Below are 17,952 nucleotides of genomic sequence, written 5' to 3' on the forward strand. Positions count from 1 at the left end.
TGCTGGAATATGGTATTTATTTCACAAGGAACCTACTGGGGAATCCAGTGGATTGCAGCTGTTAACGAAACCAGAACTTACTCCGTTGGGTGTATTTTATAACAACAGGGTCCATTCAAGCTTTAAGGTAGGTTCCCAAGTTTTAACAGTTAGTACATATGATTTCCAGGGTAAAGGATAGACTTCTGTGGTTACAACTGAGAAATGTCCGTTTTTAGATAGACCTTGTCATCAGAGATTAAAAAAGCAGACTCCTAGCTCTTGCATATGAAGGCTGTCTATACAGTTTTCTGTTTATACACAGGAATATACCCTAACGAACACATGCATATGCAGGCAGCGTAACTCACAGGAATATATGCCAACACACACATGCTCATGCAGTCGGAAGTTATAGTAATGGACTTGATTCATGAGTCCTCGTCCTCCTCCAGGAATATACCCTAACAAACACATGCATATGCAGTCTGCGTAACTCACAGGAATATATGCTAACACACACATGCTCATGCAGTCGGAAGTTATAATAATGGACTTGATTCATGAGTCCTCGTCCTCCTTGGGGACACTGGGGGGAGGATTCTATTTCCACACAGGAAGATTATGACATGCCTGGTTGAAAAGCTAGATTAATCAGAGCAACGGAATCCCTCTGACCATAATGGCATAAGAAGGTCCCTATTATATTGTCACTCTGCATTTTCTTTTCTTCTTGTGGCTGGTATACAATCCGCTTTTAAAAAAAATCTGAATTGTTGAAAGTATTACATATGTTCCCTTTTTTCCCCCTTGACCTCTTCTAGCCCACTCCCACCCTCCACCCTAGGCCTTCACCACCCTATTGTCTGTGTCCATGGGTTATGTATCACACAAACACACACACACACACACACACACACACACACACACATGCTCATTGGTTGCTCTCTTCCCACCCACAGAGGTTCCTTTAAAAACCTGAGTGTGTTATAATTTGAAGAGCTTAGAATCACTTGATGAAGACTTGAGAGAGGAAAAAAACTTTACACGGAATTATGATTTTTGTGAGCTGACTCGAACGATAATTATTGGTGAAAGCAGCATTTCAAGGTGGAAGTCTGTGAAATTTTCTGATTATAGGGGGTATAAAAAAACACCTCATTCCAATTTTTTAACATCATATATCATAAGGCCATATAGTTTTCTAGTTTATTAATTAGGTCTAAATAATTGGATCTAAATAATGAGTGTATGATTAGGTTTTAATTTGTTAAATTTGGGACTGACTATCCCAAATCTAGTCCAGGTCAGTCACAGCTGTGTGACTGCCTACTGAGTATGATTTGGGTGTTCAGGGACACATAAATAGAATGTGTTCAAAACCAAAGTCCTTACTTTTATCAGCAGACCCATTCCCATTCGTGTTTCTGTGAATGAAACCACTAGCCACCTAACTGCCCAGACTAAAAACACATGAACCTTAATTAATCCCTCCCCCTCCCTCTTAGACATTTTATTCATTACTAAATGGTATCAATACTACTTCATAAAGAATTTTCACTCTATCCATTGTTCCCTGTTACTATTGCTGGTCTAGGTCATCTTTGTTTCTCTCATGGGTCACTGGGTTACTGCCATCATCTTCTACCTTATCTCTTACCTCCTTTCTTGGCTCTTTCCAATCTTACCCGTCTTGCAGTTGGGGTATTCTTTCTTAAAATGCAGTTGATTATATTGCTTTTATTAAAAGTCCCATTGTCTTGACTCTTTGGTGTATCAACTCTGCATCATCTGGCATTTGTGTCTTTCTCCTTCTTCCTTACCTTTCCTCCCTCCATACATTTCCTGTCAGCCCATCTAAGATTTTGCTGTTGTTGTTGTTGCTCTCGGATGTTCTATGCCCTGTCTCATCTTCAGACTTTTTGTATAAACTACTCCCTTGGATGCTTTCCTCTGGGTTCTTTAGCTGCTTCCCACCCACTCCCTGCTCTTCATCCCCAACCTATCCTTTGGCACGGTTAATTCCTCCCCATCCTTCAAGTTCAGCTGTAGGACGCCACTTCCTTTTGTATGTGCTGCCAAACATTTCCGTTATCATGTGCTTCTCATATTGGGTTGTAATTGTTCTTAACTGCATGTCTTGCTCCTAGTTTGTGTCGGTAGTTTTGTAGTTAATGTGTAATATAATGCTTGGTGCCTACCACAAGGTAGGCACTACATAAATAAATATTTGCAAATGACCGAATGAGTTCAGCTATTAAAATATCCATGGAAGTAGCTATTTTCATGATAACCTGTGCTTTGCTGTTTATTCCTTCCTGCTCTTTTTTTTTGTCATTGATGCAATAATCTAAACCTTATTTTTATGGATCATTATATACATAGCTATAACTTGGGATTTACATTTATTTCGGTCCATTATTATATTTTCCAGGCTGGCTTATTTATTGACAAAGGTGTCAAAACAACCATTGCTAGTGCTGCCGACCCCCGAGAATACCTCTGTTTGGATAACAATGCAAGGTAGAGTGGTCACTGTAAATCACATTCAAGCTTATTTAGCCAAAGCAAAACTTTCTGAGTTAAGCTATTGTGTTCTTTTCTCCAGTAACACATTGAAAATGAAGTTCTCAAGATTTGTAGGAGGGTTTTGGAAAAATATTTATTCTGTTGTCCTAAGTCCTGTGGCAGGGCTTTTTAGGTATCCCCTTTTCACAGTTGTAAGCTGATGTTAGAGTTGCAGAAAGAGCAAGAAAAAGAGAGAGATGTTGAAAAAGGGGCCAAATTTGGCCTAAAGTAGAACATGATTCATTGAAATACAAGTTAAGCTTAAATATTTTAGTGTAATCCCTGAAAATCAAGGCATACAGAATTTATGGTCAGTGGTCAAAATGGGACATTGATTGAGTCTCTTTCAAAGGGAAAGGTCTTAAACGTGATGATCAAGCTAGTTCTGGTTTAGTCATTTGTAGTCTCAGATTCACCTCATAGCTGGGCTCTATGTTATTCTCCTTTATAACCACAGAACGTGGTTGGGATATGGATCAGCCTTTCAACCAAGTTCTTTTACATGCTGTATATGAGAGCCAAAATAAATAAAATGTCTCCAATAGAAATACGGTTTTCTGACCTGGAGATTATTATGCTAAGCAAAATAAGCCTGTCAGAGAAAGACAAATACCATATGATCTCGTTTATATGTGGAATCGAATGAACAAAATAAACTGATGAATAAAATAGAACCAGAGGCATGGATACATGAAGCAGACCAACAGGTGAGAGGGGACTGGATAAAAGAAAGGGAAGAGAGTAGCCAAAGAACATGCATGCATAGCCCCTGGACACACATGGCATAGCCCCTGGACACACATGGTGAAGGCCAGGGGAGGGGTGGCAGGGGTGGCTATGCATAGCCCCTGGACACACATGGCAGAGTGGTGAAGGCCAGGGGAGGGGTGGCAGGGGTGGGTGGAGGTGGACCATGTCGGGGGAGAAGGAGGGATATCTGTAATAGTGTCAACATAAAAATAAAAAATACCCTTTCCATTTTTCTGGAAAAGATGGCAACATAAAGTCATATTCAGTAGGAACTGTGTCGATGTTATTTTTTATACTTCACGGTGATTGACCAACTTAAGATGTTGAAAGGGTGCTAGGGTCTGTTGCTAGACATTTAAGCAAAAGGACATCAGGCTTATTATTAGAAGCCACACTGTAGGTCAGAGGGGAGGCAGAGGTCAATGAGGCCATTTAGGTGTGAGGCAGGCTGCTTGTGACACAGTGGTAAGGCATGAGTGAGGTCAGGAGAAGCCTGGGGAAAGTAGACTTAGAAAAATTACTCATCAGGATTTCTTAAAGGTCAAGTTGAGCCTGAAATATTTTAAAGCAGTGATTAGACAGCATTTGAGAAGCTGCAAAACTGAGGGCATTATTAAATTAAACGTAAGGTACTGATTGATACCTTATAGCTGAACAAGATGTGAAAGTGAAAACTAGAAGAAATAAACTAAAGATGAAAAAGGAGCCCTGCTGGTGTAGCTGGGTAGTTGCCTGTCCACCTATGAACTGGGAGGTCACTGTTTGATTCCCGGTACGATTCCCAGTTGGGGCACATGCCTGGGTTGTAGGCTCGATCCCCAGTGTGGGGTGTGCAGGAGGCAGCCGATCGATGATTCTCTCTCATCATAGATGTTTCTATCTTTCTCTCCCTCTCCCTTCCTCTCTGACATCAATAAACATATATTAAAAAAAGAAAAAGGAGCAAAGAGATGATGACAAATTATGAAAGAAGGGAATATTGCTCGGCTGGTGTGACTCAGTGGTTGAGTGTTGACCTATGACCCAGGAGGTCAAGGTTTGATTCCTGATCAGAGCACAGGCCTGGGTTGTGGGCTTAATCCCCAGTGGCGGGTGTGTAGGGGGCAGCCAATCAATGTTTCTATCTCTCTCTCCCTCTCTGAAATAAATAAAAATATATTTAAAAAAGAAGGGAATATTATTTGACAAAACAAAGAAATCTTTGCTAGGTGGTCACTGCTACTTTTTTAGTTTGGAAGAGTTTATTATAACTGGTATGTGTTCATTGCTAAGTTAGTTTTAATAGAAAAATCCTAAACACAACAAAATTGTCTCCCTTCCCTGCCTTAAAAAATGTGTGTATGGGGATGAATGGATGGATGTGGAAATATATTTTAGAATCCATTGATATTTTAATTCGAATTGACAATAAAACAATCTATTCTTAGTAGTCCAAGAAGTTTTTTATAGGGTATGTGTGTATGATATTATGATAATGGTACTTTTTCCTCTGTTGTCTATTAGTTCTCTTACCAGTTTTTAAATGCATACATTTTTTCCTTTATTGTTGACACTATTACAAGATGTCCCCATTCCTCCCCGTCCCTTTGCCCACCGCCACCCAGCCCCTGTCCCCACTTCCCTCTGGCTATTACCACACTGTTGTCTGTGTCTATTGGTTTGCATACATCTTGGTAAGGAATTAGACTCCATTTGAAAGTTGTTACCGAAAAGAATTGATTATAAAGGAGTGTAACAAGACATTTGGCAACTGGTGTATACATTTAGTTTTGTTTAAGCTAATGTAAAGAATATGCCCAAATGCATTCATGAAGCCCAGACATGAGTAAAAATGATAAAACTCTAATACAAGTGAGTAATAAGCCAGCCAGTGAATTAGACGTCGGGCCCATGGAATCCAGGAAATATTCGGTCTGTTCATCACAGGGGACGTTGACTCAATAGTTAATCAGATGAGCCTTTCCGTATGTTTTCAAATGTGAAATTACAGGAATCCAAAGATGGGAAATTTTAACTCAAGAAAATTCTTGGTTTTGAGATTGGGAAATTTCATCGAAAAGTGAAATAGCATGAGAGCCAACAAGTGCATTTAAAGCAGAGGACAATTAAGGGAGAAGGTTGAGAAGGGTGCTGAAAGTTCGTAAATGAGGATGATGAGAAATTGGGAACGTTGACTTTTTTGCACACCAAGTTGTGCAGAGGATGAAAAGAAAGGGTTTCCAAGGAAATGGTCAACAATTGATTTATATAGATAGGAATTTCAGAAAAAATGAGATGGCTACAGCAGAGAATCAGATGTTTTATTGGTACTCTCTTTTTGGCTTTCTTTTTAGAACATTGCGTAGTTTTCTTTCCAGAATTTTCCCATCTGCTTGACATTATATAATGACTACAAAGCTGTTTGGCAGCAACTACAATGCCAGAGGAGTGGGTGATGGCTCCGAATCAGATATTTTACCCCTTAGATTAGAGTTGTTTAGTGTAAGGGGTCATATACACAATCTAAGGGTGGATATAATGCTTTCCAGACTGGTCTTTCTATAGTCCATTCTCTACAATCCTTGCACCAAGTAGCAGCTAGTGACCAGTTAAAAAAAAAGAAAGAAATCTGGTCATATCACCTTCCTGATCCCATGTTTCTGATGACACTTTTCATCACATCTACCTATATATGTTTCTGTCTATTCACTTTGTTGAGGTGTGGTTAACATGGACAAAGGTGTGCATATTTAATGTATGTAACTTGCTGAGTTTGGGTATAAGTACACTCCCATGAAATCATTACCACCATCAAGGCCATAAACCTCTCTGTTATCTCCCCAAATTTCTTCCTAACTCCGTTATTATTATTACTTCTTTTTTTAAAAAAAGATATTTTTGTTGATTTCAGAGAGGAAGGGAGAGGGAGAGAAAGATGGAAACATCAATGATGAGAGAGAATCATTGATCAGCTGTCTCCTGCACGCCTCCTACTGGGGGTCGAGCCTGCAAACCGGGCATGTGCCCTTGACAATAACCTTTCAGACCTCAGGCCAACGCTCTATCCATTGAGCCTAACCAACTAGGGCTGTTGTTATTATTTCTTTAAATTAAAAATATTTTTTCTAATCACAATACTTATCATAAGATACTAGTATACTCTCTTAGCAAATTTTATGGGATACAATATAGTATTTTTAGCTATAAGCACTATTCTGTTTGGTAAATCTCTAGAGTTTATTTATTTTGCATAATTAAAACTTTGTACCCTTTGACCATCTCCTCCCTATTTCCTCTTTACCCAGTCTCTGGCAACCACCATTCCACTATCAGCTTTTCCAGTTGCATTTAGAATAAAGAACTGCATCCTTGCCTGGTGCATGCCCACCTTTATGTCCTCTCCCGCTTCGCTTCTTACTCTCCAGCCAAAGTGATAGTTCCCTAAGCATGCCAAGCTCACTCGTGCCTAAGGGCCTTTGTACTTGCTCTTCTCTGTGCATAGCTCTTCTCCCATCATACACACTTAGTGAGCACCTACTGTGTGCCAGCAACTGGTAGTAGCGTTTGTACAAATGATGATTCTTGATTGTATGAAAAGCTCAACTTGCTAAATTGGTTTTGAAAAGCTGTTTAGTGCTCTGCTCTCTGCCCTCCCACCCTCCTCCTTGCAGCTTTGTAAAACTTAGAAATGATTTTCTAAAAAATAGGTGGCCTTATGGTATTATTTATTTGAGTTGTTATGGAGGACTAGAGGCCCAATGCACGAATTTGTGTACCAGTGGGGTCTCTTGGCCTGGCCTGCGGGATTGGGCTGAAACTGGCTCTCCAACATCCCCTCAGGGGTTCCAGATTGTGAGGGGGTGCAGGCCAGGCCGAGGGACCCCACCAATGCACGATTGGGGCCCGGGAGGGACGCAGGAGGTTGGCCAGCCGGGGAGGGACCGCGGGAGGGTTCCAGGGCGTGTTTGGCCCATCTCGCTCAGTCCCGATCGGCCAGACCCCAGCAGCAATCTGACCTACTGGTCGGAGCATCTGCCCCCTGGTGGTCAGTGCAGGCCATAGCGAGCGGTTGAGCATCCTTAGCATATCATTAGCATATTATGCTTTGATGGTCGAACAGATGACTGGACAACTGGACACTTAGCATATTAGGCTTTTATTATATAGGATAGTTTTGACACCATTTTTTTGACCTTTTCATTAAGGTCCTGATAAGTATTTTAGAAGGGAGAAAAAGCAAAGGTACAATTTAGTTTTTATAATTAATAAGTCAATTAAATACAATGTATTTTAAATTTAGGCCTTCTTAAGATGGTAAACCCAGTTTTATCTTTATATCTAAGACATATCACCAACATGCAACTAAAATAATAGTTTTCAGTTCAAATATATGTGTGTTAAGATATATGAATAATTTATTCAGTAAGTTTATATTAGTATTATAGATCTTAAGAATTCATGAAAACTTGCCAGTTTTTCCTGGTCTGAGGTTTGTTAGTGTTTACAATGTTCTGCAATAGCTAGTCCATAATATGTTGATTTAAAAAAGTAAGAAGATATGAAAGCAATTCTTATTTACATAAACTTATGTAAATAAATGTAATTGTTTTTCCCAATATTTAATATTTAAGTTGTATCTTAAGAGACTTTTGGGTGGTTTTTTTGGTTTGTTTTTTACCTCTTTGGTTTCGGTCAAATTTAAACCTTTTTTGACACATAAGTGTGCAGTTGTACGTAGTTGATAGCCATTACCTTTTTACTACTTTTTTAAAAAGTCCTTTTTTTTCAATCCCAAGGTTTCGGCCTCATCAGGATGGTGACCCTGAAAAGCCACGCGTTGCTGCTTTAATTGACAGGCTCATTGCTTTTAAAAATAATGACCATGGAGCCTGGGTCCGAGGGGGAGACATTGTCGTCCAGAATTCAGCGTGTGTATTCTCTACAAAGTTATTATCTGGTGGCACTGGTGTATTTATTTTTTAAGGCTATTTTGAAAAACCCAGCAGACTGAAAATACAGTGATAGTTTGTGGAATCATATTATTGTTACTAATAGACAGGACAAGCTCCGAGAAAGTTTGCTAGCATTAACAGACTGCAAATGTTTGGAATTGTCTCATTCGGCTGCTTTTATTGGACCTGAACTTGTCTGGTGACATGAACGTTTTCTGATGAGATTGAACAGAAACCGGGAATTTAACTTTATGTAACAAACAGGGTCTATGTCAGAGAGCTAAATAAAGATTTTGAAACCAGCTGGATTTTTTTTCCTTTCTCTTGGAAACTCCAGGTTTTTTGATGCTCTCTTACTGCCATTCAAAACAAAAGTTGTAAATTTCACCGTAGTAAGTGTGTTGACTTATGTCTTAACATGACTTGAGGCAGTAAGCATCTCGCTTTTTTCCATCTGTATAATTTTGGAAGTCTGATGTATATTGAGCTAAGATTTGGTGTTCAAGAGTCTAGAAAAACATTGTTTTCTGGCTGGCAGTGACATTAGCTTCTTGGCATTTTATCATCTCTGCCTTTTTTCGTGCAAAAAAATGATATTATATTAAATCTGTAGAAATAGCTTGAGTATTAATGTTGAAAAGTTTAGAAGAGACTACCATGATCTAATTGTTTTTAAAAGTAAAATTATAAAAATAACAAGTTCCAGCTAACACTTATATGCTTCTTGCTATGTGCCAGCCATTGTTCTATCAGGGGTGGGGGATGGCCCATGAAGTCATTTGGTTTGGCCCTGCCAACGCATTAGGGGTGAGTTAATTAAATGTTTGACCAAATATAGCAGGCTCATTTTTAAGTTGATAATTTTGTATGGCCGTGAATGGTGTTATAAATATCCAAATGGCCCTTGGGAGAAAAAAAGTTTCCCATCCCTATACCTAAATGGTTGAAATTAATTAGTATGTGTAATGCTCTTAATGTCCTATGAGGCAGGTTGCTAACTTATTATTTTAAGATATAGTTGAGAAAACTGAGGGAGAGTCCAGTTGAGTAATATGGCCAAGGTCACACAGTTAGTCATTGGCAAAGCTGAGATTTGAACCAGGTGCCTTCACTGTGGAGTCCGTGCTTTTAGTTATTGGGAAGTGAAACTTATTTTTTGTGGTCTTGAAGAGTAAACATTGGAATCTCTTCTTACATGATGTGGTAAGTTCAAGTCTTATGTCATCTCTTTTTTTCTTGCAGATTTGCAGATAATGGAATAGGACTAACCTTTGCCAGGTTTGTAATTACTTTAAAAATATTTCTCTGATTATTTTATTTATTATTTATTTATTCATTTACTTATTACTTCTGATTATTTTAAAGCTGTAGGTAAAGTAACCCTTGATTTTTAAGACTTATTTAATTTTTTTAGATAACAAAAATACATTTTTAATGCTGGAATTCCACAGAAGGGTAGACTTACGTTTTTTTTGCTTGGAAGAAAACACTTGAGCATTAGATTAAAGATCTTAAAAATTATGGGAATAAAAAGGAAGGGAGTAAAAGTTGGGAGCATATTAAATATTTTCTTTCTTCGAAGTTGGTCAAATTTCTCAGTGGTCTTTAAGAACTGGACTTTTTGTGTTAAGTATTATTCTCCAGGTCAGTTACTCTCACTGCCACTTTAAATCTTAAACATTAGATTCTAATCGTTGCATTCAGGGCAAGTCTATTCTCCCTGTTCACAGTACTGTTGCTTGAGAATAAAATAATCAGTTGTTGCTGCTAAATTAAATTTCACTTATTTCAACCTAATTTGAAAACCACTCATTTACAATACAATCAATTTGTATCAATTTATAAGAGGTATGTTCACAGTTTAGAGGTACTTTCTGGTGACTCAGTATGAATTTTTAGCTATTTGAGTTATACCTTGCCTTTATTTGAGGGTCAGTATACATTTTCTAGGACTGTGTGGTTGACGGTTATTTTCATTTTAACAGTGATGGAAGCTTTCCAAGTGATGAAGGTTCTAGCCAGGAGGTATCTGAATCTCTCTTTGTTGGAGAAAGCAGGAATTACGGCTTTCAGGGTGGTCAGAACAAGTATGTAGGCATGGGAGGAATAGACCAGAAGTCTCGGACATTACCCAGGAATAGGTAAGCATTGCTTTGGCAGTGGAGAGTTAAATTGAAATAAGTGAAAACCTAATCCTTATGGAAGTTTCTGTAATAATTCCGCATGACTGGTTCCCACTCTGATATTTTTCACACCTTATTTTATTATTATTATAACTGTTATTATTATCATTTAGTATTCGTGTATTATACTCTAAAATTCTGGAGCATTAATAATAATTCTGGATTTCATTAATAATTTTAGGATGAAAAAAACCTCTTTTTTTTTCATTTCTTAGTTAAGGCTTTATATAAGCTGGTGATTTTTCCCCCCCCTTTCTTGAGCCACAGAAAGTTGCCAAACTGTAAACTATGACATTAGGTCAGTTTTCCCTCAAATTGTAATGTTGGTTTTTAGAAATAGCCACTGGAAAAAGGAAATTACCTATTGAAAAGAGTCCTAGGAAATAAAGGTTGATAGATGCCAAAGCTGACTCCAACCTCACCACGGCTGCATAATTAAGTGTTTCAGATGTCGAAGGGAGGGCGGGGGTAGACTTTTGGCATGCTTTCTGTCAAAATAATCTGAGTCATTAAAAAAGCACTCAGCACTAGAAAGATTCTTCAGGGCTTTTAGGGAACTATTAACTAATTAATCCATCCTCCGTTCTGAGACACAGTTTATAGTTGTCCTCATCTTACTGGTGAGAAAATGAGCTGGAGAAAAACTAGGGTCAGACTTCGGGAAGCCTCTGTTCCCTTAGTTACACATTCTATGTGGACATTGGGCTGGGGTGGGTCAGGGGCATGGGGGGAGGTGGGGGCTGGTGGAAGGGCTCTACCAGCAGAGGGTGACCTGTGCTCGGCCCCTCTCTTCGTGTGCTTGTTGGAGAAATACTTCAGTTAATGCCACGCTCTGTGTAGAACTCCTGTAAGTAAGACCATGGAAGCTACTAGGAAAGGAACTTCATGGAAATTTAATAGTTAACATTTATTAAATACTTATGATGTATCAGGCCCCCTTCTGGGTACTTTATTATTCACTTAATCCTCGCAGAGCCCAATGAGATAGGTATTGTTATCATCCCGCTTTATAAATAACTTAAGAAAAGTAGCTGAGGTGGGATTTCAGCCCTGTTACTTGGGCTTCAATGCTGTGCTTTTCACATTTAGGCTATAGCTGCCTCTTTTAAGTGTAGATAAAAGAAGAGCTGTATGGGTTGGGGTATGGGCTGCAGTATGATGGCAGCCAAGTCAATTTCATTCTTTTTATTTTACATCGGCCTCCAGTTGTTTTTTGTTTTTTTTAAAAATATATTTTATTGATTTTTTACAGAGAGGAAGGGAGAGAGATAGTTAGAAACATCAATGAGAGAGAAACATTGATCAGCCGCCTCCTGCACACTTCCCACCGGGGATGTGCACGCAACCAAGGTACATGCCCTTGACCAGAATCGAACCTGGGACCTTTCAGTCCGCAGACCGATGCTCCATCCGCTGAGCCAAACCAGCCACGGCCATCGGCCTCCAGTTTTATTTCAAAATGCTTGTTGCTTCCTTGCTCAGGAAGATTCTCCAGAACACATTCCTCATTGGTCAATGGATCCAGTTTTTATTTTACTGTATGTGTACAACCTTTTCTAGGGAAGAGAACCATTTTGGGATATATCCTTAGAGACACATGCAGATGCATAGACTTTTAGTAAGGCCCTTTGATTTTGTTGCTAGCATATATTGTAAAACACGGCCAAGTTGTAATCTAATTCGTTGCTGTAGAAATCCTCTGCAGTGCCATCAGAGAATTTAAAAGTGGAGAAAACTAAGGGATACAGAATGTTATGGGTTTTGTGCATTAATTATGGCTAATAATATATGATTAAGGAGGCTGTGTTTGAACAGAAAGGAGGACAATGAATAAAACCAATTTCTCAATCTAGCTAGCCTTTTTGACATCAAAAGCCTTCAGGAATTATACTTTCATACTTTTGAGCATATCATTTCACCTTATTACTGTCATTTAGAGGCTGGAGAGGAGGTTCTCTCTGTTTAAGCACAGATTCATTTTTGTTCTCACATTAGAGATTTTGGAACCAAAAGTAAACTATATAAGTTACCAGATAAAAGGTCTTAACTGGGGGACTCAAGGAAGCAAAAGTCACCTCTTCAGAGAAGCCTCCATTCTCTCTAAGATAGCTTCTCTCCCACCCAACCTAATGTATTACTATGTGTTGTCTCCATAGCACTTATCTGTTATTATTCTTTGTTTTCCTTTTTGCCTTTCCCACTACAGTGTACATTTCATTTGATCAGGCATCTTGTCTTGGTTACCATGGTATTCTAGAATTGTGTTTTGTGTGTACAGAATAGTCACCTGTCTTTATAAAACAAGTATGTCAGTGAAGTGCTGCTAAGGGGACGGGTCCATGTGCATTAAACAAACTCTTGTTTTCCAACAGGACATTCCCAATTAGAGGCTTTCAGATTTACGATGGGCCCATTCATCTCACCAGGTGCACTTTCAAAAAATATGTGCCAACTCCAGATAGGTATACCAGTGCTATTGGCTTCCTCATGAAGAATCCCTGGCAGATAACCCCCAGAAATAACCTCTCCCTTGTGAAGTTTGGTCCACATGTAAGTATGTCCTTTTGGTTCCTATATAGTTACTGTGGTGGGAGGAGGAGGGGTAGCACATCCCCAAAGACAAAGACAGAAACAAAGGATTCGTACCAAGTCTTTATGACTGGGGGTGGGTGGGGGGGGATATATGCAAAAGAAAGTCTTAAAATTTATTATTCTTTCAGTCCTGTTGAGTTCAAGGTGAGAATAGAAGTCCCAGGTGACCTGGGGTATTTTTTAACATTCAAGTGATACCTTGGAAAGGAAAATAACCTAAATTGGTGGCAGGGATTGTAGCATCTCTTAAGAACAAGAGGACAAGGTTTGGGGAAATTCAGTGTAATGATCCAAGAAGAGGTTTGCGATCTGCCTGGAATTGTACTTGTCTAGGTCTACTCTGGGGAACTTCAGGAGGAGAAGAGGAATACTGGGTGGTGTGAAACAAGTTGTTTTATTGACAGGCTTTCCTAGCCTCTGGCAGAGGGTGACCTGTGCTTGGCTCCTCTCCCCTGTGCCTGTTGTTGGGAAATATTGAATGTCATTCTCTGCTAGGCTCAGTGTAGAACTCCTGTAAGACCACGGAAGCTACTGGAAAAAACACTTCATGGAATTTTAATAGCTTATTAAATGCTTATGAAATACCAGACCCTGTTCTAAATACTTTATTATTCACACTAAGGAAATACTTAGGCTGTGTTTTAACTGGGAAGTAGGAGAAGACGTATGAACAAGTAACTAAATCACTTGAGGAAAAAGAAAATGATTAACTAGTTGAAGTTAGAACTTATAATAGATTTTTATTTAATTAAGATATAATTTACATACAGAAAAATGAACACATTGTAAATGTAACATTGATAATTTAAAAAATATTTATTTATTGCTGACAGTATTACAAATATTCCGTCTCTCCTTCTCTCCCCTTTGCTCCCACCACCTGCTTCCTGCCCCAGCCCAGGCCCTTACCACTCTACTGTCTGTGTTCACGGGCAATGTATTTATGCATATAAGTTCCTTGGTTATCTCTTTCCACCCCCTAAAGTTTATAATTTTTAATAAATGTGTATGACTGCTTAATTCCCTTTCCCATAGTTCTAATTTCTCTTATTGCAGATTAGTTTTGTCTGGAGAGCAGGTAATAGCTTTAACTGGAAGAAAGGGAAACCACCAAAGATGAAATTTCACATTTGCTGCTTGACCTCCACAAGGCTTTGGAAAAATGTTCCCCCCAGGCATGTCATAACTAATGGACATCTTTGATTGACAACTATGAACTGTCAGGGCTGTTTTAATCTCCAAGCAGATGGAATGGATATGCAGGAGGATCCTTACAGGGGGTGCTGATTAAGACAGCAGGGGTCCTCATTTGGTGATGTCCTTGTTTTTCACTGCCCTCAGGTCTCTCTGAATGTCTTCTTTGGAAAGCCTGGCCCCTGGTTTGAAGATTGTGAGCTGGATGGTGACAAGAACTCCATATTCCACGACACTGATGGCTCTGTGACAGGATACAAGGACGCTTACGTGGGAAGAATTGACAACTACCTGATCCGCCATCCCAGCTGTGTGAACGTTACCAAATGGAACGCGGTGATCTGCAGTGGGAGCTACGCCCAGGTAGGCCAGGATGCGTTAGAATGCCTGCGTCCTTGCCAGCTCCTGACATCACCGCTTCTGTGAGGAGTGCTATTCAGCGTGATTGACACTCTCCAAAGAATGATTTTCCTAGAAAAATAAAAGCGAAAGAGCCAGCTGGTATTGCTCAGTGGTTGAGCGTCAACCTGTGAACCAGGAGGTCATGGTTCAATTCCCAGTCAGGGCACATCCCCAGGTTGCCGGCTCGATCCCCAGAAGGGGCGTGCAGGAGGCAGGATCAATGATTCTCTCTCATCATGTTTCTATCTCTCTCTTTCTCTCCCTTCCTCTCTGAAATCAATAAAAATACATTTTTTAAAAAAGTGAAAAAAAAATTCAGTAGGAACCATGGGCTCATAGAATTTTATTTCAAGCTCCCCCACTTCAAGCCAACGTGGAAATATGAGTCCAAGAAGGGTGAGGGGATTTGCCCTTGGTTAAATATGGGTGGGATGTAGCTGGGGTGAGAACCTATCTTTCCCGAATCCTAGGCCAGGCTTTTTGCCATGCTACCGCTCTGCCCCAGAGAGGGAGCTTTATTTCCCTTCAGGGTTATTATCTCTACTAAATACGGGAATCCGACTTGTGGGGCAAGAATATCAGTATCGCATGGAAAGTGAGATGTTTCCAGAGACAGAGCTAGGAATTGGAAATGAGTGGACAAGGAGACATTCAAGGAAATTCTTTGAATTATATTATGATATAATGTTTATGAAAATATGAAAGGGATGATATAGACCGTGAAACACTTCTTTGGAAACATTAAGCTAGTGTGCCTTTATTAACTGGGTGCCCGGTAGAAGAGGATGGATTAATTTGGGAGGTAGTACGTTCAGAGCACAGATCCTTGAGCCAGACTGCCTGGATTTGAATCCTGGCTTCATTTTTCCTTAAATATGAGTTGAGCAAGTTAATAAGCAGTCTGTTCCTGGGCACGATGAGGATAGTGCTGGTTCCTCTCCTACGAGGCTGGTGAGAAGACGGAATGCACGGATATGTGTCAAGCATTTAGCCCATGGCTTCGCACATGGGATAGTGTTTGCTGCAATGAGTATTATTTGAGGAGCAGAGCTCTAAGTTGCAGCAATTATTTTAATAGTGATATTTGGATAGATAGAGAGGTTGCAGATGGGGGTGTCAGTTGCCCAGAATTTTGAAGGAAGCAGTTTTATTTCCATATTTTATATAATTAAGTGGTAAGATTTAACACTAGACAGTCGAGGGAGATAAAAGATAAAGGAGAAGGGGAGTTAAGAGCAGAGACAGGAGAATTAGGGAAGAGCGAGGGACCTTCCAGGGGGCATTGGGCTCTGAGAGTCCCAGAGCAGGAAAGAAGCCTGCCTCGTTGGTTTGCTGCTGAATGCTTGTACTTATAGGGAGGGTTCTCCTCGGGGAAGGACCAGCCTGTGATGAGGGCCCTTCCCGAGCGCTGGCTGCTCTGCCTCTCAAGGGTGTGCTCATGGGTTCCTGCATTCCAGCTTCTGAGGCCACTGTGGTTTCTGCCGCTGAAACCTAGAGTGGGAGCTGCTTGGAGCAGAATTCTTCATTGCTCTCCTGATTTTGAATCATGACTGCTGAAGAATACTATGACTTTTAAGTTAAAAACAGCCGAAACCGGTTTGGCTCAGTGGATAGAGCGTCGGCCTGCGGACTGAAAGGTCCCAGGTTCGATTCCGGTCAAGGGCATGTACCTGGGTTGCGCGCACATCCCCAGTGGGAGATGTGCAGGAGGCAGCTGATCGATGTTTCTAACTTTCTATCTCTCTCCCTTCCTCTCTGTGAAAAATCAATAAAATATATTTAAAAAACAAACAAACAAACACTTTACAAAGATTTTTATCTATAGCTAAGACAAAGGACTTAAGAAGGATAAAGACTGGAGAGATTTTTCTGGTTTATTTTAATATACTATTAGCTTCATTGTTGTGGGCTTTCTTATTCCCATTTATTTTAATCATAATCATCCCCTAAAATTAAGTTGACTCATCAATACCCAGGAATTGATAGAAATTCTAGAATTAAAATAACACAAAAACAAAAAGATTTTAGTCCTTTTGTAGCTGCAGTGTTAAATTTCTTGCGAGCCATGTGTACGTAAGGTTGCATTTGTGTGTCTGTCTTAAAATGGGGTGTGCTCACTAATGAAAACTTTGTATTTTAAAATTACTATAAATGGGTCTATAAACTCTTTGGTTTATGATGTAGTTGAGACTTGGACCTGATTCTTCTATGTTACAAACCAGGGTAGTAATTCTATTTTATTTGAAGATGAAGAAAGAAACAAGTCATCTAATACTCCCCAGGGGGCTCTGGGCTGATGGGACTACAGGTTAGAAATTTTCTCCTGAGAATTTGGAATTGGGGCTGGGAGCTCAGATCTGCAGCCATTTGTTGTTACTGAGCTGATGGGTAATACTCTGTGCTTATAGGCAAAAGATAGAAGCAACTAGACCTCAAGGCAGAAGAAACTTCATTTAGCTATTTGTAAATTCATGTTAATTGAATATCTGCTCTTTGCTACCTAGTCTATGTAAACTATATTTAATTCTATATAATATAAACATTTTAGTTATATATCATGTAAACCTTTAAGTGGTTTTAGTAGAGAAGAGGACTATATTGAAGTAGTCAAACATGAATGGGAGCTTAGAAGATTTTCTGCTTCAAAAGATTTATAATTGAGGAATCAGTTATGGACAAAACTGTAGAAATGACCAAAAGGGAAAAACAGAGAGCAGTATTGTGGATTAAATACAATATTCTGTAGATGTTATAATACTTATGGGGAAATCTGTTATAGGATACTCATTTATTTGTTTTTTGGGTTTTTTGTTTGTTTCTTTTTTTAAGAGTGAGAGTAAGGGAGAGAGAGAGAGAGAGATGTCATGTGAAAGTAGAGCATCTATCAGCTGCTTCCTGCATGCCCCCTACCGGGAATCGACACCAAAACCCGGACGTGTGCCCTGACCCGGGATTAAGCAGGCAACCTCTTGGTGTACAGGACAATGCCCAATCAACTGAGCCACACTGGCCAGAGCAATTCTCATTTGTTTTAGGAAATTGTTCTGAGATTTGTTTTGAGGGAAGGCTTTGTTTTGGCAAGGAGCTCATGCCACTGGAACACATTCAGGACTTTCAAATTTGTCTCGGTTTAAGATGTTTTTCCAGTTTTTGCAGAGTGCTTTATAACCCTTTTTCCTTTGAAGGGGTGAAAAATGACTTCTTGGGCTGATGTAGGTCATGGAAAATTGCAAGCCCAAACTCTAAGGTATTTACATTTTCCCTCTCTTGCGTTCGAGGAAAGTCTCTCAGATTTGAGTAGAGAGTATCCGTTTTCACATTAATTGACTAATTTCTTCTATGTGCATTCTTCA

At 39.6% G+C, this 17,952-nt stretch overlaps 1 protein-coding gene across 2 annotated transcripts in view; it reads left to right on the forward strand.

The window, feature by feature from the left end:
* TMEM2 (transmembrane protein 2) overlaps positions 1-17,952 on the forward strand; it is a 70,791-nt gene that overhangs the window by 35,848 nt on the left and 16,991 nt on the right. For both annotated transcript variants that reach the window (XM_015564998.1, XM_006765281.2), the window contains exons 11-17: positions 1-127; positions 2,414-2,502; positions 8,073-8,204; positions 9,471-9,506; positions 10,214-10,369; positions 12,784-12,961; positions 14,345-14,560. The exon at positions 1-127 is cut by the window's left edge and continues 1 nt beyond it. In XM_015564998.1, the coding sequence (XP_015420484.1) occupies positions 1-127; positions 2,414-2,502; positions 8,073-8,204; positions 9,471-9,506; positions 10,214-10,369; positions 12,784-12,961; positions 14,345-14,560 (934 nt within the window). The remainder of the gene's footprint in view (positions 128-2,413; positions 2,503-8,072; positions 8,205-9,470; positions 9,507-10,213; positions 10,370-12,783; positions 12,962-14,344; positions 14,561-17,952) is intronic.

Source organism: Myotis davidii, unplaced genomic scaffold (genome assembly GCF_000327345.1).
Source record: "Myotis davidii unplaced genomic scaffold, ASM32734v1 scaffold616, whole genome shotgun sequence".
Classification (NCBI taxonomy): domain Eukaryota; kingdom Metazoa; phylum Chordata; class Mammalia; order Chiroptera; family Vespertilionidae; genus Myotis; species Myotis davidii.